We start from the raw sequence: 19,059 nt of genomic DNA, 5'->3' as shown, positions 1-19,059 counted from the left end.
GCTCTGGGGCTAGAAATGAACCCACCGGTCCCTGGGGTAGTTTAAGCCTTTGGGGTATTAATACCAGAAAGGATGGGTAACGTTCAGAAAATTAAGAATTTTAAATACACCTCCACCACCACCACCACCCTACCAAAGCCCCAACACCTCTTATAAGACTTTAATATTCCTTTTAAAGAGGCAACTGGGACACTGCTGGTGGCCAGCTCAACCCAAACCCCCCAAAGCCATGAGTTATCACAGCTATTGAAATGTTTGACAGAAGGATCCCAGAGCAGTTTGCACTAATTGCTCGGTATAAATACTCCATTATGTTCTCAGACAATCAGAATCTACCCAGCAAATCAGCTCCTCTGATCCACTGTAATCAAGAAGCAAAGCATGCATAACATCGCAATATAAACAGCGTTTGCAGAGGGGCGCAGGGAGGAGGGGGAGCTGGCTTAGCTTCGCAGGTCCTGCAGTAATAGCTGCCTTTTTTGTTGTTGTTTTGTTTTGTTTCTAATTTCCAGAGGAAATTTAATTTCAGAAAAATGTGGCACAAACTTCCAAGCTGGAGGAAAGCTGCAGCTGACGAAGGGGTCCAGAGAAAGCGTTGCAAAAGAAGCAGCAAGGGCTGTACTTACAGGTAAGCTGTTAGAGGGCTCAGGTTGGCAGGGACCTCCGAAAGCCCCAGCTCGGAGCAATCCACCGAGAGCATGATGCCATCCTCTTCGCAGTGGCACTGGGGTGGGCACGAGGGCGCAGCACCTTGCTCCGCTGGCACCGCCTGGAAGCGGGCAGAGGAGGCCAGAAGAACGCCCCAGAAGAAGAGCTTGTCCATCCTCGCCTTGGCTGCAGCCGCAGGGACCGCGCGAGGGGCTGCCGGCTCGTTCCGACCCCGGGGCTCCGCTGGATGGAGGGGAGCGATCCTGCTGCCACGCGCGCAGCGGGCAGGGTATCTCCTGCAGGTCGGAGTGTGGTAAGGATGCAGCCAGGGAAGGGAAGGCATTGTTGAATGATCTTGGTTATTGGGTTTCAAGGGCTGGGCAGGGGCGTGAGACACTCCAATGGGAGGAGTTAAACTTTCTACTCTTTCCCTCTCTCTCTCTCTTAGAGCTGGCAGGAATTTCATTCAAAGGGAAGAAAGGGGGGGAAAAAAAAAAAAAGAAACCTCAACAAATAAAGACCTGTTCATAGCTCCGGGACCTGTGCTTATTTTGTAACAATGTTTTTGTGAGATAGCAGGGCAGGGGAAAGCAAATCTGGCTCCAACAGGGCAGAGGAATATAAATAGGGAGGCAGGAGTACCCAAGGGCTCCAGACTTTGGGACGCTGAAATACAACCCCAGATAAAGGACTCTGTGTCTGTGCTGGCTGCTAAACCCAGCTGCAACTGGAAAGTCAGGGTGAGCTGTGGAGAAGGGAGTCAGGAGCTCACAACGAGCTGTTTGCTGGGACCAACAGTGCCCAGGGCTGTAGGTCTGTCTGTCCTGCGGTCCAGCCCTCGCTCATGAGCAGCCCTGTTGCTATCCCCACGCCTGGGGCAGGGGCCGGGCGGGAGCTGCAAGGGGATGGAGCAGCAGTGTCATGGTGCTGAGCTCGGTTGGGGACCTCTCTAGAGAGCTCTCCAGGACAGTGGGACACGGTGCTCGCGCTGCTTGCTATAGCTTTGACCAGATCAAGGTTGGTGCACGTCTGAGCTGCATTTGCAGGAGCTGCACCGCACTGGTGCCAGGGACAGGTGGCTGGTTTGCTCTAGGAGCTCTTTCCAGCCTTGGGTAAAGTGGTCAGAGGTCAAAGTAGAGGAATAGTCCAGAGAGTGGGGGCTTGAAGCCACATCATCTGGAGCCCCATCACGCAGAAGGGAGCAGGTCTGGTTTAGCAGCGGAGTATTGTCTGTGCCAGCCCAGCGCAGGGTCTCGGGGTGTCCTGAAACGTGTGGGATGGGCATCAGAACAGGATTTCTTGCTGCTTGGGTGTTGAGGAGCTACTGTGTTCTGGGGCAGCAGAAGCACCTGCTTAGAAAAGGGTGCTACATCTGCGATGGGAGAAGGCTGCAAAGGCTGCCTCTGTGTGGCCTCTCTGCACCTCCCTCCTGATCGCAGCCACTGGCTGTTCAGGGTGACCGTGATGCCCCTGGCTGGGATGATTGCTGTCTTCCCACGGTGGTGGGTTCAGAGATAGGGGCTGAGTCTGGCCCCACAGATTGATCCACGCTGCGTCTCTCCCTACAGAGCCATGTGTCTTGTCTGTAACAGGGACGGCAGCTGAACACGGGTCTTTCACACTGAAGAAAGACAGCTGACCCCTGGGCTTTCGGTGGACCTGGACTCCCATCAGAGCCAGCGTGTTCCTCCCTTTGCCTCCCCTCCTGCCAAGGCTGGAGGAATTGAATGGGGCAGAGAAAGAAGGGCCCAGGTTTGGGTGGCTGCAAAGTGCACCCATGAAGACACCCCTCTGGCTGTGGCCGTGCCAAGGTAAGATGCCGCATGGCTGAAGCACAGGCTGGGAGGTGGTTTTCACGGCCCCACTTCCTCTGATTGTGCTTTTCCTTCTGGCAAAAGAGTTTCCTAATTGATATGCCCATTATCTCAGGATAAAAGAGGTAGGAGAGTTATCTGGGGTCAGGAAGGTAAGCTGCAAAGTGGGAGCCTTCAGCTAACCTGGGGCTGGGGTGCCTTGAGGCCTTTGAGTCAGAGCAGGTGTCTCCTCTGAAGAAACCTGCTCAAGATCGAGCTCAGCATTCAGGGCTGATGCACAGGCTCGGGCTGAGGGTTCCTGGCCTGGGTGATGCAGGATCTGAAACTATTTCCTTTGTGAAGCCCACTCAGTTCCTACAGTTTCAGGACCGAGACCCTATTGCTGCTGACATCAGTGGAAACCTTGTCACTGAGTGCAGAGGAGCAAAGATTTGGTCTAGGAGCAGGAATGAAGCCTCTTCCATTGTGAGCAATTCTGGAGATGTCACTAATTAAATGTTTGCAATGTGTTTTGACAGCTCCAAATGTAAAACACTGCTTGGTGGAGACACAGGAAGCCTTTGCTGGAAAGATGATTCCTCCTTGGGTTCCTTGACAAGCTTCCCCTCCAGCTCTGACATGGAGCTCCAGCACGGCCTGAAATGGCCAGATTTGCTCTGACAGCAGCCAGGAATTTGGTGTCAGTCTGGAGAAAGTGTCAGATCTATCACTCTGCTCCTGGCTGCAACAGCAGCTTTTATCTATGATTTCCCCATCCCTCTCTCTCCAGCCTAAGCAGCCAGATCCCCGCTGCATTGCGAGCGCCCGACAATTTCTCGCTCAGTGAATTCTCCTTGGGGAGCAAGGGCTCTGGCTGAGCATGCTATTAATAGAGCTCTTTAAAAAATCACACTGAAGATATTCCTACTGAAAACTGCCATTCTGCTGCAATAGAGCCATTTCCTCAGGAAGGTATTGACTGCAATGACATTTTTCACACTGTTTTTGGAGCAACACAGCCTGAAGTTGGAGGGCTTTTCTCTCTGTGTCTCACTTTGCTTTGACTTTTCTGTTTGCTTTTTATTCCAGCTCGGCAGTGGTGTTTCATTTCCATGTCTCATTTCTTTGAGACCTGATAGTAGACGTTAGCATTCAAAGTCTTCACTTATTCCAACGTGTCACCCGGCTCCTGGCAAAACCAGGAGTCTGGGCATCAAGTCGTTTGGACAAGAGAACTTTGATGTTTCTATAGTGAACCTGGAATTTCTGAATAAGTCCCCCTGGAATGGAAGTGTCACCTTTCAGCCAGGTCTCAGTGAAACCGCAGTTCGCTGCGAGTAGTGCAAGCTGCACTGTGCCCTTATTACAGGCACCGGGAGCTCCAGATCCAGCTAATTCCTATTAACGCAAGTGGATGTTTTTCTGCAAGGCTCACACGTGTTTGTGTGTTGTCCTCTAGCGGCAGGCTGCGGTCTGGGGAGATGAAAAGAGCACTGCTCCAGAGCAAGCTGAGCAGCACTATCTGCTCAGCGGAGCCGCTCACGTGCTGTGGCTGCACCAGCCAGGCTCCCCAACATGCCCTGCTGCACCCCCTGTTCACAGAGACCTACTTTTAAAGGATGGAGCTGAGACTTCGGGATCAAACAGCTGGGATCTGTGGCTGAGCGTGACACTTTAGCATGTGGTTCCCCTGGGTGGCAGGTGACATCCCGGTGATGCTTCTCCTGCTGCCTCCGCACTGCATGGCTAACAGGGCTTCCTACAGCTTGCTTAAAAGCAGGGAAAAAAACTTGGGAAAATTTAGAGTACAGCCTAGAGAGGGGAAACAGGTCCAGCTTGTGCGAACTCCTGCAAGCACAGTTATTCCCTCTGCTCGTAGGGGGCACAGAAGAGGTAGGGGTGGTGGGAAAGGGCTGTGTTATTTATTCATGCCAGCACAACATGCTCGAGGTGGTCTGGCTCTGGATCTCAGTCTTGGACCTGAGGAGAGCTGGGACTTGGGGTACCAGAGTTGGCCAGATACCCTCTGTGGACCAGACAGCACAACTTGCTGAGCTTTGACCTTGTTGCTCAGCAATGCTTTTCCTGCAGAGCGGCAGGAGGTGATGGGCAGTGCTGAGCTGTGGCTCCTCCCAAGATGCTGCCAGCAGCCTGACATCCAGCTGGGACCTTCCCAAGCTGGAAGACAGGTTGTGCTAGCTGAGTTAAAGGGCTGGAGGCTGTTTATTTCTGTCCTCAACATGTGCCAGACCTGGGGGCCCTAGAACAAACCCACAAGTGCGTCTTCTGCCCTGCTCCCATGTTTGTGCCCTCTTTTTATTCCCTTCTAGATTTTAGAGGGTTCGGGATCACCCCAGTAGAACCTGAGTTTGGCTGTTGATCTCCAATGACAACCAGTCCCTACTGCAGGCCAGGAGGACGCTGGCTGTTTTTCACTGCCAGGGTCACAACAGGAACCAAGACGCCACTGGGCCACACGCTGGGGAGGACAACAGAGAGGCAGGTCCTGCAGAAGTACATGCAGGGGAAGGGGGTGATGCAAGAGCCCCAGACAATCTCACAAAGCACATGGACACCAAAGAATAATAGGCATCACCAGGACTGGCCCGTGTGTGCCAGGGCATGGTCTCATCCAAGATACCTCTGTGGAGGGGACACACACACCTGGGACATGATCTCTCTATAAGATAAGCCCTCCAGACTTTCTTGCCATCCCTGGCTTGTCCTGAAGCTAGTTCTCTGGGTTCTGGGGAGAGCACGATGTGGCCCAAACCAGCAGGGATGGACTGAATGCAGCAGAGGCCAAGAGTCTGGTGCTTCAGATGTGTCTGTAAGCCCAGGGCATACCCCAGGGAGCAATTCGAGGTCAGGCGCAGGGGCAAAGGCCAGAGGAATGTTCCCAGTGCCTTTGCACCCATCGGGGCCGTCCAAAGGCTGAAATACCACAGTAAGGCCATGGGTAAGTCCGGGCCCAGCAAGAGCTCCCAGAGGCTTTCCAAAATGTAAGTGCAAACATTTGCAAAAAAGCAGAAAGCCTCAGTGCCCAGGATGCTGCTCCAGCTGCCTGACTGGGGCAGGGGAAGGCCAGGGACTGGAGGTAGTGAGAAGGGCTGGTGCAAATAGAGTCACACAGAGAAGGCTGGTTCCTCCCTGGTGCCCAGGGTACAGAATAGCACAAGCCTCAGATGCACTTTAACTCCTTGCCCACGGAGACACTGCTTTCAAAAAGCCATGGGGCAGCCTGGTGGCACCATGCCCTGCAGAGAGGAGGAACAGACGTGCAGAGCTAGATAGAAACTCTGTTAGGTGGACCAGAACCCTGGTTCAGTGTCCTACATGCCTGAAGACCTTCGTTTTTGGAATGCCTGCATCAGCTGAGTGAGGGAGCCAAAGCCATGGCAAGCTGAGCACATGCAAGAGCAGGGTGTTGAAGCAGGAACCTCGGCTCTGATCCTGCTCAGCTCTCCCAGGAGGAATCCCCCTTCCAGTTCAGACCTACCTCGAATCTGCCTGACCCCAGCACTCCTGCTCTCCAGGTGGTAGGAGACAGCAGCAGCTGATGAGAGACGATGCTGGAGATCCTGGGGAGGAACAGGCTGCAGTCCTGCTGCTCCCAGTGCTGGTATAGCTCAGGCAGAAGAGGCAGTGAGCAGTGCACGTCCCCGCACCACGGCATAGCTGGGGCAGCCACAGTCTGGTGCCACACACCTAATATCATGGAGATGTCCAGCTTGGGACGTGGCAGGGTGCCATGGGCTCCCTGTGGTGGGAGCAATGTCCTGTTACTGTGTTATGTGAAAATGTGGCAGCTGCGGGACTCTCTGTGCCCTGGAGAGAGCTGGGGGCAGGGGAGAGGTTCAGGACTGGTGAACGGAGAAGCTGTGGGTTCAAGGAGCTGTGGTGCCCCAGCAGTCACGAGCAGGTACCTCCCATGGCTGTGGGTCTCCAGGAGATCTGAGGATTGGGCATCCCTGCTCTCCTGTCACTTGGCAATGCTAGCCGAGTCTGCCCCTGCTCTGGCAGCCATGGGAAGGGGGAAAGGAGTGAGAAGGGGGTGACCAAATGAACATGGTCCTGCTCATCTCCAGGGTCTTGACCTCTGCACGGGGGCCGATGGAGGAGGGTGGTGGCTGGATGCTGCCAGACTGGAGCAGGCTAAATATGAAGAACAACACGGCACGGTCCAGAACTCACTGGGCGGCCTGAGCTAGAGGCTTGTTTTGTTTTACTGTTTTGTTGTCTCTCTCTCCCCCTCTGGGTTTTGTGGCTCTGAGCTGCAGGGCTGGAAAATTATTCATCCAAACCGCAGCTCCCACGACACCCTCTGTAAGCATCTGTGGCTCCAGACTCCGCTGCAGCAGTGGGTGGGAGGTTGTAAATTCATCATCGTCACCAAGGCGGCCTCTTGTTAGACAGGACATGAAACATGGAGCAGCAAGCTGTGCCACAGATGCAGCCATCCCAAACTCACTGGGTGAAACCTGTTGGCCAGTTTGCGAGACAAATCCCTGTCCCGTGCCTGTCCCATTGATGAGAAGGTCCCTTCATACCTTCCAGAACAGCTGTGTTTTAGCTGCAGATGTCTGCAGGTTCGCTTTGGCTGCTGGCTCTGCTGGAAACACTGCTGTGTTGTGCTAGCCAGATGTGAGGGCTGTGGGATCACTTGCTCCTGCACTTCTGGAAGCTCTGCAGACAGCAACATGCCTCCCCCACCGTGGCTTTCACTTGCTTCCTTACGACTCAGAGCCAGCACTCTTCGCAACCCTGTGACACAAGCCCTGGGTCTGTGCATCAGACCTGCCCGGCTGTGCGTAGCTGTGCCCCATGCTGGGGCTGCCATCTCTGTGCGTGGACACATTTAAGACCCATGATCACTTTCCCAAGGGGCTGTAGGAAGATCCTGGTGCAGCAGCCCACCTGGCAAGGCAGATGGACAGTGACGTGCTGAACTGTGCCCTGTTGGGATGAGAAGTGGTGTGGGGCAGGTGCCAGGAGAACTCACCCCCCATCTTGCTCGGTCTGCTATCAGCTAAGGGTGAACTTGGGGCTGGCCAAGTTGTCTCATGTGGACATTATCCTGCTCTTCTCCATGAAAGGCAAGAGCCCACAAGCAGTCCCTGGGAATGCTGTCCCATTCTGAGGCCTCTCTCCTGTGCGACAAGCTCTAGAGCCAGGCCCAGACCCTCGCCACGGGGAATATGGCTTTGAGCAAAGCCCCAGGCATAATGACTCTGAAAGCCACAGGGTAGCTCTGACTGCAGAAAAATAGAAACGAGAGGATGGGGGAGTTCCTGTCCCTCCTTTTCCTTGGCACCTGCCCTTTTCTGAGGATGCAGTCCTGGCCAGGATGCTGGCAGACCCTGGTAGCTGTACTCGCCAGAGCAGAACCCCAGGGTACTGTGGGGTGACGCACAGCCAAAGGGGCAGTGACCACCCACCCAGGGTAGGGAGCCAGTAGTATGAGCCCCACGCTCTGGCTTCCAGGCTATAGAGAGCAAATCCCCTGGTAGTCCTGCCTCTGTGCCCCTCACAAGTCTCCTTCTACCTCATGGCACTGGCTCCTCCTTCACATCTTCACTTTCTCAGTGATTGCCCCAATCCACAGGTCAGGGAGCTCCACAGATGTTCCTGAAATCCACTGAGACTAAGAGATTAGGTGTTTTACACATCATAAACCATGCTGGGCCATACAGGTACAAACGCCTGTCAGTGATCAGTGGTGACTGCACACTTTGAACTGTGGGGCCGAGGCTAAAGCTCGCATCTACACACCCCTTTGAGCCGTAACTGTGCTCAGCACCTGGGGTTTCCAGGCCACGGAGAGCAAACGAGAGCCACAGGCTCTCAGATCACAGATGATCCAGGTCTGGTTCATCTCTCCCCTCTTTGAGGGAACGAGCACCAGTCCTCTCCCTACATCAGCAGGTCCCTCTCCCATTCGTGCGGGGACCCCTGCCTGCGTGTGCTTTGCAGGTCAGCCGTGCTGCGGCTAAACCAGTGAGGCGAGGACTCTGGCAGGTGGCTGGGACTGGGCCTCCAGTGTGGAAATATCAGCACTTCCACTGTTTTTGTAGGCGTTTGTTAAAATGGACTTGCAGGTCCTGGCAGAAAGGCTACTGCCTTGTAGCCCAGGAACTGTTTTTAAGGCTGGCTGGAGCTGGAGGGTGAAAGCTGGACATCAGGGCTGTTTCTGATGGAGGACTACGAATGATGGGCCTATGTGCATGTGGCAGCAGGCAACCTGGTCTTTGAGACTGCTCCTCTTGGGGGCTCTTGGTCTAAAACCCCCAATACTGGTGAGATTCTGTGCTGCCGGGCGGGTCTAAACTTCACCAGCTTATCAACTCAAAACTCTGGCCAGACAATGGGCACATCAATCTTTGTACCAGATTCCATTTTTCAGCTTGCTTGCCTTATGTCAGGCCTCCAACATGCCCCAGTGTGTTCTCCCGTGGTGCCCCAGAAGAACATGGCGGGTGGCTGCTGCCTACAAGCTGCACACACCTATGGGCAGCACAAAGCTTGACCCCACCAATCCTGACTGGGTGGGCTGGGTGTCACTGGCAGCAAACATCTCCTTGCTGTGACACTTATCCTGCAGTGCAAGTACAGTTTAGGAGTTACTGGTTACATAAAAGTCACAAAGCCACCGGGCTTCCTGTGAGCATATGGGCAAGTGCCAGGCTCCTCCCAAGACAACATCATAAATCCCTTTGTGTACATAAGAACATCCACTGAGTTTTGCCGGCCTTTTTCATGTTGAAAGTATTCCCACATCCTCCTGGAGAGCTGTTGGCATGTTGGCCTCCAGCCAGAAGCAGAAATTCTACAAGTCACTGCGATGGTCACTTGTGCAGGCTGGGCAGCGAGTGACCGGTCACATCATGGGGTGGGTGACCCTGGGACAGAGCTGTAGTTGCATGGAAACATTTTCAAACAGCAACTGCATCCATGACAACCCAGGTCATGCTGGTGGATGAGGGTGGTCGTGGGCAACTCAGGATGCTCTGACCTGTGATGAAGACAGCATTGCACGCACAGAGACCCCAGGGTGAGAGGACAGAGGGGCGGAAAAACCAGCCCTGTATGGGGCTAAGGCTCTGCACCATCTTGGTTTCCTTTGGCCCATGAGTGCTGCAGCTCGCAGCTGGGAGCAGGGCAGGGACTGCAAGGAAGGAGAGGACGGCAGCGGGGACCGAGCAGCAGAGGAGCCCTGCCTGCAGTAGGGAAGGGATACGGTGTGCATGGAGAGGCTGCTCCTACCTAGCTGTGCACTGTCTGTGTCTACACATGGGCAGTGGGTGCAAAGGACAAGAGGCAGGTTCCCACCCCTGCCCGAACACATGGCGGGCAGCTGCACTGCACTGGTGGGCGGTGGGGACGGGAGTTGGGTGGGCACAGCAACTGCCAAAGAGAAGAACGTTATTTGGAGAGCGGGGGAAGAGGTGCTGGGCATCAAACTTGGTTGCAGCTGAGGCATCATCCCAGTGCTGGGATGGCTGATGGTTGCCCACACTTAGGTGCCCTGGGTGTCCTGCTCTGGGGTGCAGACAGCAGGCTCCTTGTCTTAGAACAGGGAGAAGCTGTTTTTGGAAATGCAGGGGCAGAAGGATGGGTGGCCAACTCAGTCCCCCCGCCTGGGGCTGTCTACTCCTTGCAGTAGGTCTTGGGACCTCCTCACCCCATTCCAAGGCAGCTCCCACAGGGCATGGTACTGTGGGTAGGAGTGTGGGCCCGGACTGGGACGGGGTGCTGCTTCAAGACCGTACCACAACCCCACGCTGCCTGAAGGGGTGAAGGAGGGTAAATAGGTTCCCAGATACAATTTTTTCTACCCCAGGAATATGCTTGTGAAATCACCTGCTTTTAAACTCTTCCTTCTGACCTCTCACTTGGCGCTCAATGAACCAAGTTGCTACCTGCAACTTCAGTTTGTGCACGGCCATCCCTGCTTGCAGAGCAGCGGTGTCTCTATGTGTGGCCGCATGGACAACCCGCTTCCCAGAGCAGCAGCCAGTGCTCTGCAGTGAGCCACAGGACTGCATGTCAGCTGGACCAGGTGCCTTTTTCTTTGTTATGAACCTGGTCCTTGGCTCTTGGGAGCCAGCAGGTTCATAACTTCAACCCCAGGCTTCCTGAGAAAATGTGTGTCTTCCTCGTAAAGCTGTGGGTGCAGCTTTGCACTGCAGAAGTGTTGCCTTGGTACCTGGAGCAGATGAGAGTGGGCAGAAGCTGCTGTGCCAGGGGCTGCAGTACCTGGAGTGCCCAAGGGCACCCCATCTGCTGCCCAGGGCTAGGGACAGAATCACACAGAATCACAGACTGGTGGGGGCTGGCAGGGCCCTCTGGAGCTCACCCCGTCCCACCCCTGCGTGAGCAGGCACCCCCAGAGCAGGGGCACAGGGCCGCGTCCAGGCGGGGTGTGAATGTCTCCAGGGAAGGGACCCCACAGCCTCTCTGAGCAGCCTGTGCCCCTGCTCTGGCACCCGCACGGGGAAGGGGTTTGTCCTCATGTTCAGGGGGAGCTTCCCGTGTTCCAGCTTGTGCCCGTGGCCCCTTGGCCTGGCGTTGGGCACCGCTGAAAAGAGCCCGGCCCCATCCCCCTGACACCCACCCTTCAGATATTTATAGGCATTGATGAGATCCCCCCTCAGCCTTCTCTTCTCCAGGCTGAACAGACCCAGGTCTCTCAGCCTTTCCTCCCAAGGGAGATGCTCCAGCCCCTGATCCCCTTGGCAGCTCTGCGCTGGCCTTGCTCAAGGAGTTCCCTGTCTTTCTTAAATGGGGGGGCCCAAAACTGGACACAGCACTCCAGATGCGGTCTCACTAGGACACAGATGCCCTTTTGGGAACAACTGCCATGCTGCAGCAGGGGAAGGCCTCAGCATTGCTGAGACCCCACAAAAGCCAACCCACCCTTACCAGCACACATATTCCTAGGGCTGTTTATTGTTTGTACCTAAGACTGATCCATCAGCCGAGACAAGCCAGCTCCCACCATGCTCTGCCCTCAGCAGCGTCAGAGACCTCAGCACACCTGGTGCCCACGGGCGCATGGAGACAGCGGTGCCCAGTGCTCGTGTCAGACCTCAGCAGCCTGCAGGTGCCAGGGCTGTCCAGGAGCAAGGCCAGGGCTGCCCCGTCCATGCTGAGGGGCAAGGGCACCACAGAGACCCCACAGCCAACACTGCGCACCGCCGTGGGGTTAACAAACCTTCCAGGCACCAGGAATCCCAGGAGATGGCCAAAGCAGGGGAGCATCCCACCCAGCCCCTCGCCGTGTCTGCACCGAGGGGCTGCAGCAGTGCGTGTGGGACAGCACTGCCCATCTGCTCAGGAGAACCCCTCTCACTGCTAACACCATGTCGGATGCATTGGTGACAGTGCCGGGGTAGGTCCCCTCTCGCTGCAGGGCTCGCCCTGTGCCAGGAGCTTCACGGTGCTCTCACCCCAACTCCTGGCTCCAACAGGACCCCGCAGAGGCAGGACAGTGCCAGGAAGTGCCGAGCTGTGTTAGGGTTGTTTCTGAGTGATGATGTCCCGGATGCAGGTGTACAGGAACATGTACTGGTCCTACAAGAGAGAAGGTGGGGGGGGTCGGGTCTGGAGTCAGGTTTCTGAGAAAGACCTCCTGGTTGCAGGACTAACCCTGCAATTTGCTTTAAAAGGTCCTAATTAACTAACAGTGCCTGATGGAAGAGCAAGATTTGCTGTCCCAAGCGATCCATGGTTTGTCACCAGAGTTGCCCAGAAAGGAAGAATCAGGCCTGAAGCTGTACTTGCACCCTGTTTGTTTCTTCCTGCTTCACCATGCCCGTGATGGGGATGAGAGAAACATCCCCATCTGAGATGGGGAGGAACAACATCATCTGGCTTCCTCAGATTGCCCGGGTGGCTTTTGGACAGGCCAAGGTGTTCACAACCAAAACAAGACCAAAGAGCTACTCCAGTGATGCTGCAGGGCAGTGAGTGGGGAGAGTTCTGCTCTGCTGGAGTGCACAGGGTCTGGCAGTGACCTGAGGCCAGGAGGGAAGACCTCTGGAGCAGGAGTTTCCCTTGGTGGTAGTTTCAGTGTACCTGAGTCAAGTGCTGACAGTAGGGTATCTGTCTGCTTGCTCTCAGAGGTAGACTAAAAGATCTGGGTGGTTTTAGTCCAGTTGCATCATTTCACTGTTTTTAAAGTCACCAAAATGATCCATCGGTACCAAATGTGGGTCCAGAGGTCTCAAGTTCACTTTGGATTTTATACGAGATTCTGCTCAAATGCCAGGCTGCTCCAAAATGATGTTAGGCTACGAAACACCCAGGACTGACCACAGCAATGGCAGGGCTCCACAAAAGGCAAGATGTAGGAAAGGTAAACGAAACTGTACTCAATACACAAAGCTGCAGAGCAGGGCCAGCCTGAAAATTATGTGGGTTGAAATCACATGGTAGCCATGAAGGGGGGATTTGGGATTTGACAGAGAGGCCCCCAAACAACTCATTAATGCGCTGGCTAAGCTGCAAGTCACGAGGAGCCTCCACCCCTGCCGGCAGTGGGTTTAGCCCCACTGAAGGGCCAGGGAAGCCACAGATCACGCAATGGCCATGGTTCCAGGTCACCAGGGCATGTTTTCAGTGAGCCCAGCCTGACTGTGAAATCTGGAGTGACAGCCCAGGATCGACTTCAGACCAGGCACACTCACCGCCTGGCCAAATGCAAGAGCGCATCCCCAGAGACACGTGCCGTGCTACAGCTGGGGTGTTATCCACAGACAAACCCTCAAAGGTTCTTCTCCCCCCTGTTAGGATACTAAACCCCCAGCATGACAGCAGCGTGACCCCCACCAGAGATAAAGGGGTCCTGGCAAACACCCGCAGCGATGGAGGAGGCTGGCAGCCACATGGCAGCGGCGTGGGGCTGGAGGGCAGCCCTGCTGGCTGTGCTGGGATCAGAGCAACCACTGCTCGTGGCAAGGTGGGGAGGCAGCTGCCTCTGCTGCCCCCCTCACTGGGGCAGCAGCTTTTGATCGGTGCTTGTTGTGCCTTTATGGGCACATTGTGTCTCTGCTCAGCATGACCGCTGCTGAAACACAAAGGAGCTCTGAAGCAAGGGCAGTGGATGCCTTGCTCTCCTCCAGCTCCCACCATGCGCATGGTTCACATTAATTAAGAATGCAATTAGCTGCTTGCAGGCAGCTCTGCAGCTGGGAAGACCCGGAGAGATCTGCCCCAATTCTCCTGTCCCCTGTGGGGAGGGTTTGCAGGGACACTGCATCAGCTCATTCAGCGGTTGCAGCAAATGGAAGCACTGTCCAGAGGGCATCTGTGCCGCCAGCAGCCATCAGGAGTGGCACGCTGGAGGCCTGTGAGGCTGGGCATGGCTGCGTCACCATCAGGCAGTGCCACAGCCCCTGTGGCTGCAGGGCAGCTGCAAATGCGGCAGCGCGTCGCACTGACGCGGCCCCAGCTCTGGCAGCCGGCAGGGGCTGGGAGCAGGCTCCGGGAGTGGGGGCGAGGCAGGGAAAGGCACTGGACAAGGGGAAACCCAGCAGATTCTGAGTACCCAGGCTGACAGCCGTGTCTGGAGGCTAGGGGTGAGCAGGCAGGTTTGTCATGTAGGATGAAACCAGTGCTTCATGCTTTCCAGGGCGGAATGGGAAGAGTGCCTTGCATTTATTGTGAGCTCACATGCAATTTAACCTATTTTAACTCCAGAACTGAAGAGATAGAAATCCCTTCCATGGGAAAAGACAGCGCCCTTAGCCCTTGGTGGCTGGTGGATGAAGCACAGAATAAATCCCTGCATAGGCTGGACGGGCTCCCAGGTGGCAGGGAGCACCTGGGGAGTGGGCAGCATGCGGCCAGCTCCAGGCAGCTCAGCATGAATGTCCTGGCCCACTACCCTTCCTCCTTCCCACCTACCAGTGTTGGGGTCATGAGACAGCAGCTTCTTGTCAGCTGGAGGGCTACCCCGTAGACATCCACGATTTTATCAGCTTTCATCTGGTGCAACAGACAATCCAGGGAGATCAGGGTCCCCATTTGGCTCACGCCACCACTGCAAGGGACATGGGAGGGTCATTGATGCCAGGCCAGGCTGAGTTGAACCTCTTTGGAAGTGGTCACCAGCCCAAGAAGTCAGAAACCCCATGAAAAAAAATTGCAGCAACTGAGTACAATGGGGATAGAGGAGCGTGAGCACTGGTCTAGGTGGCAGGGAGGCCTGTGCTGACCAGGGGCATGTGACCCCAAAGTGCCCACTGAAGGAACATGCAGACCCAGCCTACCCTGCCCTATGGGCTGTGCATCTCTCGCTGAAGCCAGCTCTGCCAATGCGCTGGCTGCGTTGGCTCCTGTGGGCCTGGCTGCAAGCAGATGAGGATGTCAGGGCTGCTTCCAGGATCCTAGCAGTCAGCCCGGGGATGCCAGCTCCACCCATGCTTGCCCCTGGCCCAGCCCTTTTTGCCCTCCTTTTTTCCATGCACTTGACAGGGCACTCCTTAATCTGACCCCCCCCAAGCTCAGAGCTCCCCTGGCTCCCATGGACCTACTCCCAACATGCCCCAAAACCTTGGGGTCCTTGGTGGAGGGCACAGGCTCGCTGGTGCTCATGCCAAGGTTGTGTGCAGCCTGGTGGGAACCAGCTCTGGGAGGCTGCCCATGGATGGAGCCACAATGTGACGTACCTGCAGTGCAGCAGGAGAGGACCAGCTCTCTTTCGGTGGGGCGTGCATGGCCTGACAGCACTGAGGAGATCCACCAGGCTCTGGACATCTGGCTGTTTCTTGCTGCTCCAGAGTGTGTATAGGAACCGTTGTACCTGCCTCTCTTTTGCTTTCTTCTCCTGGTGAGACACAAAGAGTTGCCATGGCTGTTGGGGAGGTACGGGTGAGTTTGGATGCAGAGGGCTCCCAGCCCTCCAGTCCTTAGGCTGTCAGATGCTTTCCTGTGCTATCTGCTAGCCTCTGTAAAGCTGTCCAGGCAGCCTCTGGTGGGGCATTGCCCATCACCCACGCAGTATGGTCCCTCCAGCAACCTGCTCTCCTTCCCCATGGCACCCTGACCCGCCCCTTGAGAGGGAGACTGAGAACCATGTGGGCCTTTTCAAAGAGAGACAGAAAGGTCTATCAGCAGGAGCGAGGGAAGCCTCCAAGCCTCTCCCATGCATCTCCTATGTCCACTCAGCAGTTGTTCTTCTGGACGTTGCAATCTAGATTCCCTCCTGCGTTCATGGACTGCTGGCACTCTGCTCTTACAGCTGAGGCAAGTCTCCACAGACCTTTCAGCCCTTGCCCCTACAGACCAGGCAGTGGGAGCCAGGCCAGCCCCATCAACACATACGTGTTTCATTTTGAGCTGGATACACCGCCACCCGTAGACAAGCTTCTCTGTGCCACACTGGATGGTCAGCATCTTTGTGCAGAGAGAGTCTCCTTCCAGCGGCCAGCACAGCTCACTTGGGACCTGGGCACAACAGCAAGTTTGGCTCCTTGTTGACAGTTGCCATATTTCAGAACAGTCAGAACATCACAGGGGTCTGTGACGGGGTTGGACCAAGAGCACCCCCAATATCACTCTGTGACGGTTCATCCCCCAGGTAAACCCTGGGGAGTTTTTGGAAACAACAGCAGATTGCAGCCAGCTTCCCTGTTAACACAGAGCTTGTTCGGCAGTGGGAATCTGCTCAGCAAACTCTCCACCTCGGATAGACAGAGGCCATTGGCCAGCAGAGCTGCTGTCCTTGGGTAGCTTAGAGATGCAGCTTTCAAGCAGCTGAGCCATGGACCGCATGGTGGGCAGGCAGAACCTGTCTCCCATGATAGGCAGTGGGAGCACTTGAAAGGTTCAGCTTTAGACAAGCTGGATCTGCACCCAGGCTTCAGGAGGCAGTGATGAAGGTTCAGGTTTCGGAGCTATGCTCGCTTCCAGCTCTGTTAAAGCGATCCCAGCTCTGCCATGGCACAGGCAGGCTTGGTGCCTTACCTCCCCCTCCTCCTGCCACGGGAGAAGTGTTAGGATGGTGTGAACGTCCTGTTCCCACACCAGGGTCCAGAAGTCCTCCATGGTCAACTTGTCGGGACCCTGGACAGCCAGATAATCCCTGCTGGAGCTGCAGCCCTGGGTGGGGAACAAGAACGTCACTCTCCTGCTGGGGAGCGTGGCACAGGCACCCCGTCAGCCCAGGTGGCTGCAGGAGGGGCCAGGAAAAGAAAGGAAGCTCAGCAGGTAAGGAGGCAAAGAGAGGGGAAAGCACTGAGGGAGGGAAGTGGGGACAGCCCAAACTGGGCAGGGCCCCAGGAGTGAGGCAAGACTCATCCTGAGCCCCCACAGTTCCCTCCTGTCACGGCAGCAGTGACTGGTGGAGCAGCGCAGGAATCAGGCAGCAGGGACGGGGTGAGGATGGGAAACAGCCATGGCAGGACCCTGGCATTGCTGCTGGGCGTACAACTCACCGGGACACGCCACGCCTGCAGGAGACCTGAGAAAGGGCCCTGTTCCAGCAGGGAAAACTTCACTCTGGAGCGATCATCTGCAAAACATGTGGGAGGTGGAGGGAGCCAGGGGACCCTTGCACTCACACAGCTCCTGCAGACTGACTGCCAGACCCTGCAGAGCCACACAAATCCAACACCCCATTCACCATTTCTCTGCAAGGGTCCTCCCCTGTGCAGTGCTCTTGTCCAGCTCATGGACATTGGTGCCCAAAAGGCAGCCCTGGGCCTTGTTCCGGAGGTGCTGGAGGGGAATCCTTTTCTGAGGGCGGGAAGGGACCTTTGCAGGTCTCTATCCCCAATTCCGGGTCAAGGCAGATACGTGTAGTGCAGGTTGATCAGTGTCTTGGCCAATGGAGACGTGCACATCTCCAAGGATGGAGAGCCTGCAGATGCTCTGGGCCTCTGGTCCAGTGCTTGGCCACCCTCATGGGAATTCTTTTTTACTCATACTGAGTTGGATTACCATTCCAAATTATCTCCATTGCCTCTTGTCTTTCCCTGGTGCACCTCTGGGAAGACTCTACATTTGTTTTGTGCCCACTCAGCAGGTAGTTAGCAATAAGATCTCCCCTTTGCCTTCTCTCCTCCAGGCTGAACAAACCCACCTATCTCAGCCCATACATCATGTGCTCCACCCCCAAAACACCTTGGTAGCCTCCTGGTAGAATCAGCACAGTGTTAAAATGTTTGCTTGTACTGTGGAGCACCAGCCCTGGCCCAGCCTGGCTCCACGTGGGTACAGGAAGGAAGAGGATGCAAGGTGTCACAGCACTTACACGGAAGGATGCTGGAAGAGGGCCGTGTCTGCTGGTTGCCTGAAGATGGTGTTGCAGAGCTGGCTTCTTCCTTGACAACCTCTAGGAGGGTCTGCCAGAGTGAAAGAGAGTGGAGGAGGCGTCAGGAGGAGCAGGAGGAACTGGGGACACCTGAGGACGCCTGCCCTTGGCAGAAGGGTGGTTATAGCTGCACATGCAGAAGCCTTAGCAGGGGTCTTATGTGACCACCTCTGGAGTGGGCTGTCAGGTCTGCGCTGTCAGGAGATGGCCGCAACTCTCTGCAGGAGAATGGTGTTCAGGTAGGTTCCTACCCTTTGTGGGGTCTGGGAAGGAGGGGGTCTTGGACAGACCCTGATCAGTGAAGGATGCGTGATAGAGCTATGTGCCTGGGGATGCAATGCCATGGAGAGGGGACACTGCCAGGATAGCCAGGTGTGTGGAAATGGGGCTAGGGGACCCACTCAGAGAGCACTTCTTGGGCGTCCCCCAGCCTGACCAGGTGCTATTGCTCCCAGGTGCCTCCAGTGCATATGGCCATGGCAGCGCTCCCTGCACCCTGCCCAGGACAGCTCTCACCTCGTACTCCCTCAGGAAGCCCACATGGGACTTGGCCGCCTTCTGGGCATAGTGCTGAGCAAAGCTTTTCAGTGGGATGGGGCAGGACCTGGGGAGAGAAACTGGGGTAAGGGTGAGGTTGAGCAACCTCAGCAGCATCAGGCTGTGTCTGCAGTAGGTTGACAGGCACCTTCACCACTCAAATGCTGGGGCCCTTGCAGGTCCCCAGCCCAGCTCTGGCCTATGCCAACCTTCTCGCCCACAGGCAAAGGCAAGGCTCAGGTGTGGCACAGCCCAGGGCCCATTCCCAGGATGCAGCAAGGACGTGGGCCTCCTGTTCTGAATCAGGGAGGAGAGAATTTGACTATAGAGGTATGTGACCTCCAGATGTAGCCTCAGAGACAATGAGGCAAAGCCATGCCCAGCCTGACTCTGCTCCCTCCTCTTGGCTCTGTTAGAAGGGACAACCCAAGGCCACCCAGCTGCCACGAGCCCCTTCAGTTTGAACCCACCTCTAGGGCATCCCTGTGGGTTGGGAAGCTAGGGGCTGACCAAAATGCCTTCCCCAGGACAGCTCTGCAGCTCTTTGGCATTGGTGTAGCCCAGGAGACTGGCACCAGAGGAAAGGAGGATGTGGTCCCCCAAGCCCTTCCCGTATACCCAGTGACTCACACCTAGTTCTGGACTGGGCTCACTATGCTGCAGGGGACAACCAGCCCTGGGCTGACCCCACTCAAAACACCAGATGAGATGGATGGATGGATGGATGGATGGATGGATGGATGGATGGATGGATGGATGGATGGA

The 19,059-nt window shown here is 55.8% G+C and overlaps 2 protein-coding genes across 5 annotated transcripts in view; both read right to left on the bottom strand.

Moving 5' to 3' along the window:
• Window positions 1-823, bottom strand: part of LGR6 (leucine rich repeat containing G protein-coupled receptor 6) — a 144,160-nt gene extending 143,337 nt beyond the window's left edge. The window contains exon 1 of the mRNA XM_064471878.1: window positions 627-823. Coding sequence (XP_064327948.1) covers window positions 627-823 — 197 coding nt within the window. The remainder of the gene's footprint in view (window positions 1-626) is intronic.
• Window positions 824-11,381: 10,558 nt separating this feature from the next.
• The window catches only part of LOC104041842 (receptor-type tyrosine-protein phosphatase V-like), a 35,143-nt gene continuing 27,465 nt past the window's right edge, over window positions 11,382-19,059 (bottom strand). For 3 of the 4 annotated variants that reach the window (XM_064471915.1, XM_064471916.1, XM_064471917.1), the window contains exons 32-39: window positions 18,274-18,361; window positions 17,698-17,788; window positions 16,880-16,956; window positions 16,410-16,544; window positions 15,768-15,890; window positions 15,113-15,270; window positions 14,349-14,484; window positions 11,382-12,014 (exon numbers count right to left, since the gene is read on the bottom strand). In XM_064471915.1, coding sequence (XP_064327985.1) covers window positions 11,955-12,014; window positions 14,349-14,484; window positions 15,113-15,270; window positions 15,768-15,890; window positions 16,410-16,544; window positions 16,880-16,956; window positions 17,698-17,788; window positions 18,274-18,361 — 868 coding nt within the window. In that variant the 3' untranslated portion in view covers window positions 11,382-11,954. Of the gene's footprint in view, window positions 12,015-14,348; window positions 14,485-15,112; window positions 15,271-15,767; window positions 15,891-16,409; window positions 16,545-16,879; window positions 16,957-17,697; window positions 17,789-18,273; window positions 18,362-19,059 lie in introns of those variants that run through there. The other variant, XR_010376088.1, reaches the window with a different exon arrangement.

Source organism: Phalacrocorax carbo, chromosome 23, assembly GCF_963921805.1.
Source record: "Phalacrocorax carbo chromosome 23, bPhaCar2.1, whole genome shotgun sequence".
Lineage (NCBI taxonomy): Eukaryota > Metazoa > Chordata > Aves > Suliformes > Phalacrocoracidae > Phalacrocorax > Phalacrocorax carbo.
This window is presented reverse-complemented; position numbering and strand designations above follow the sequence as displayed.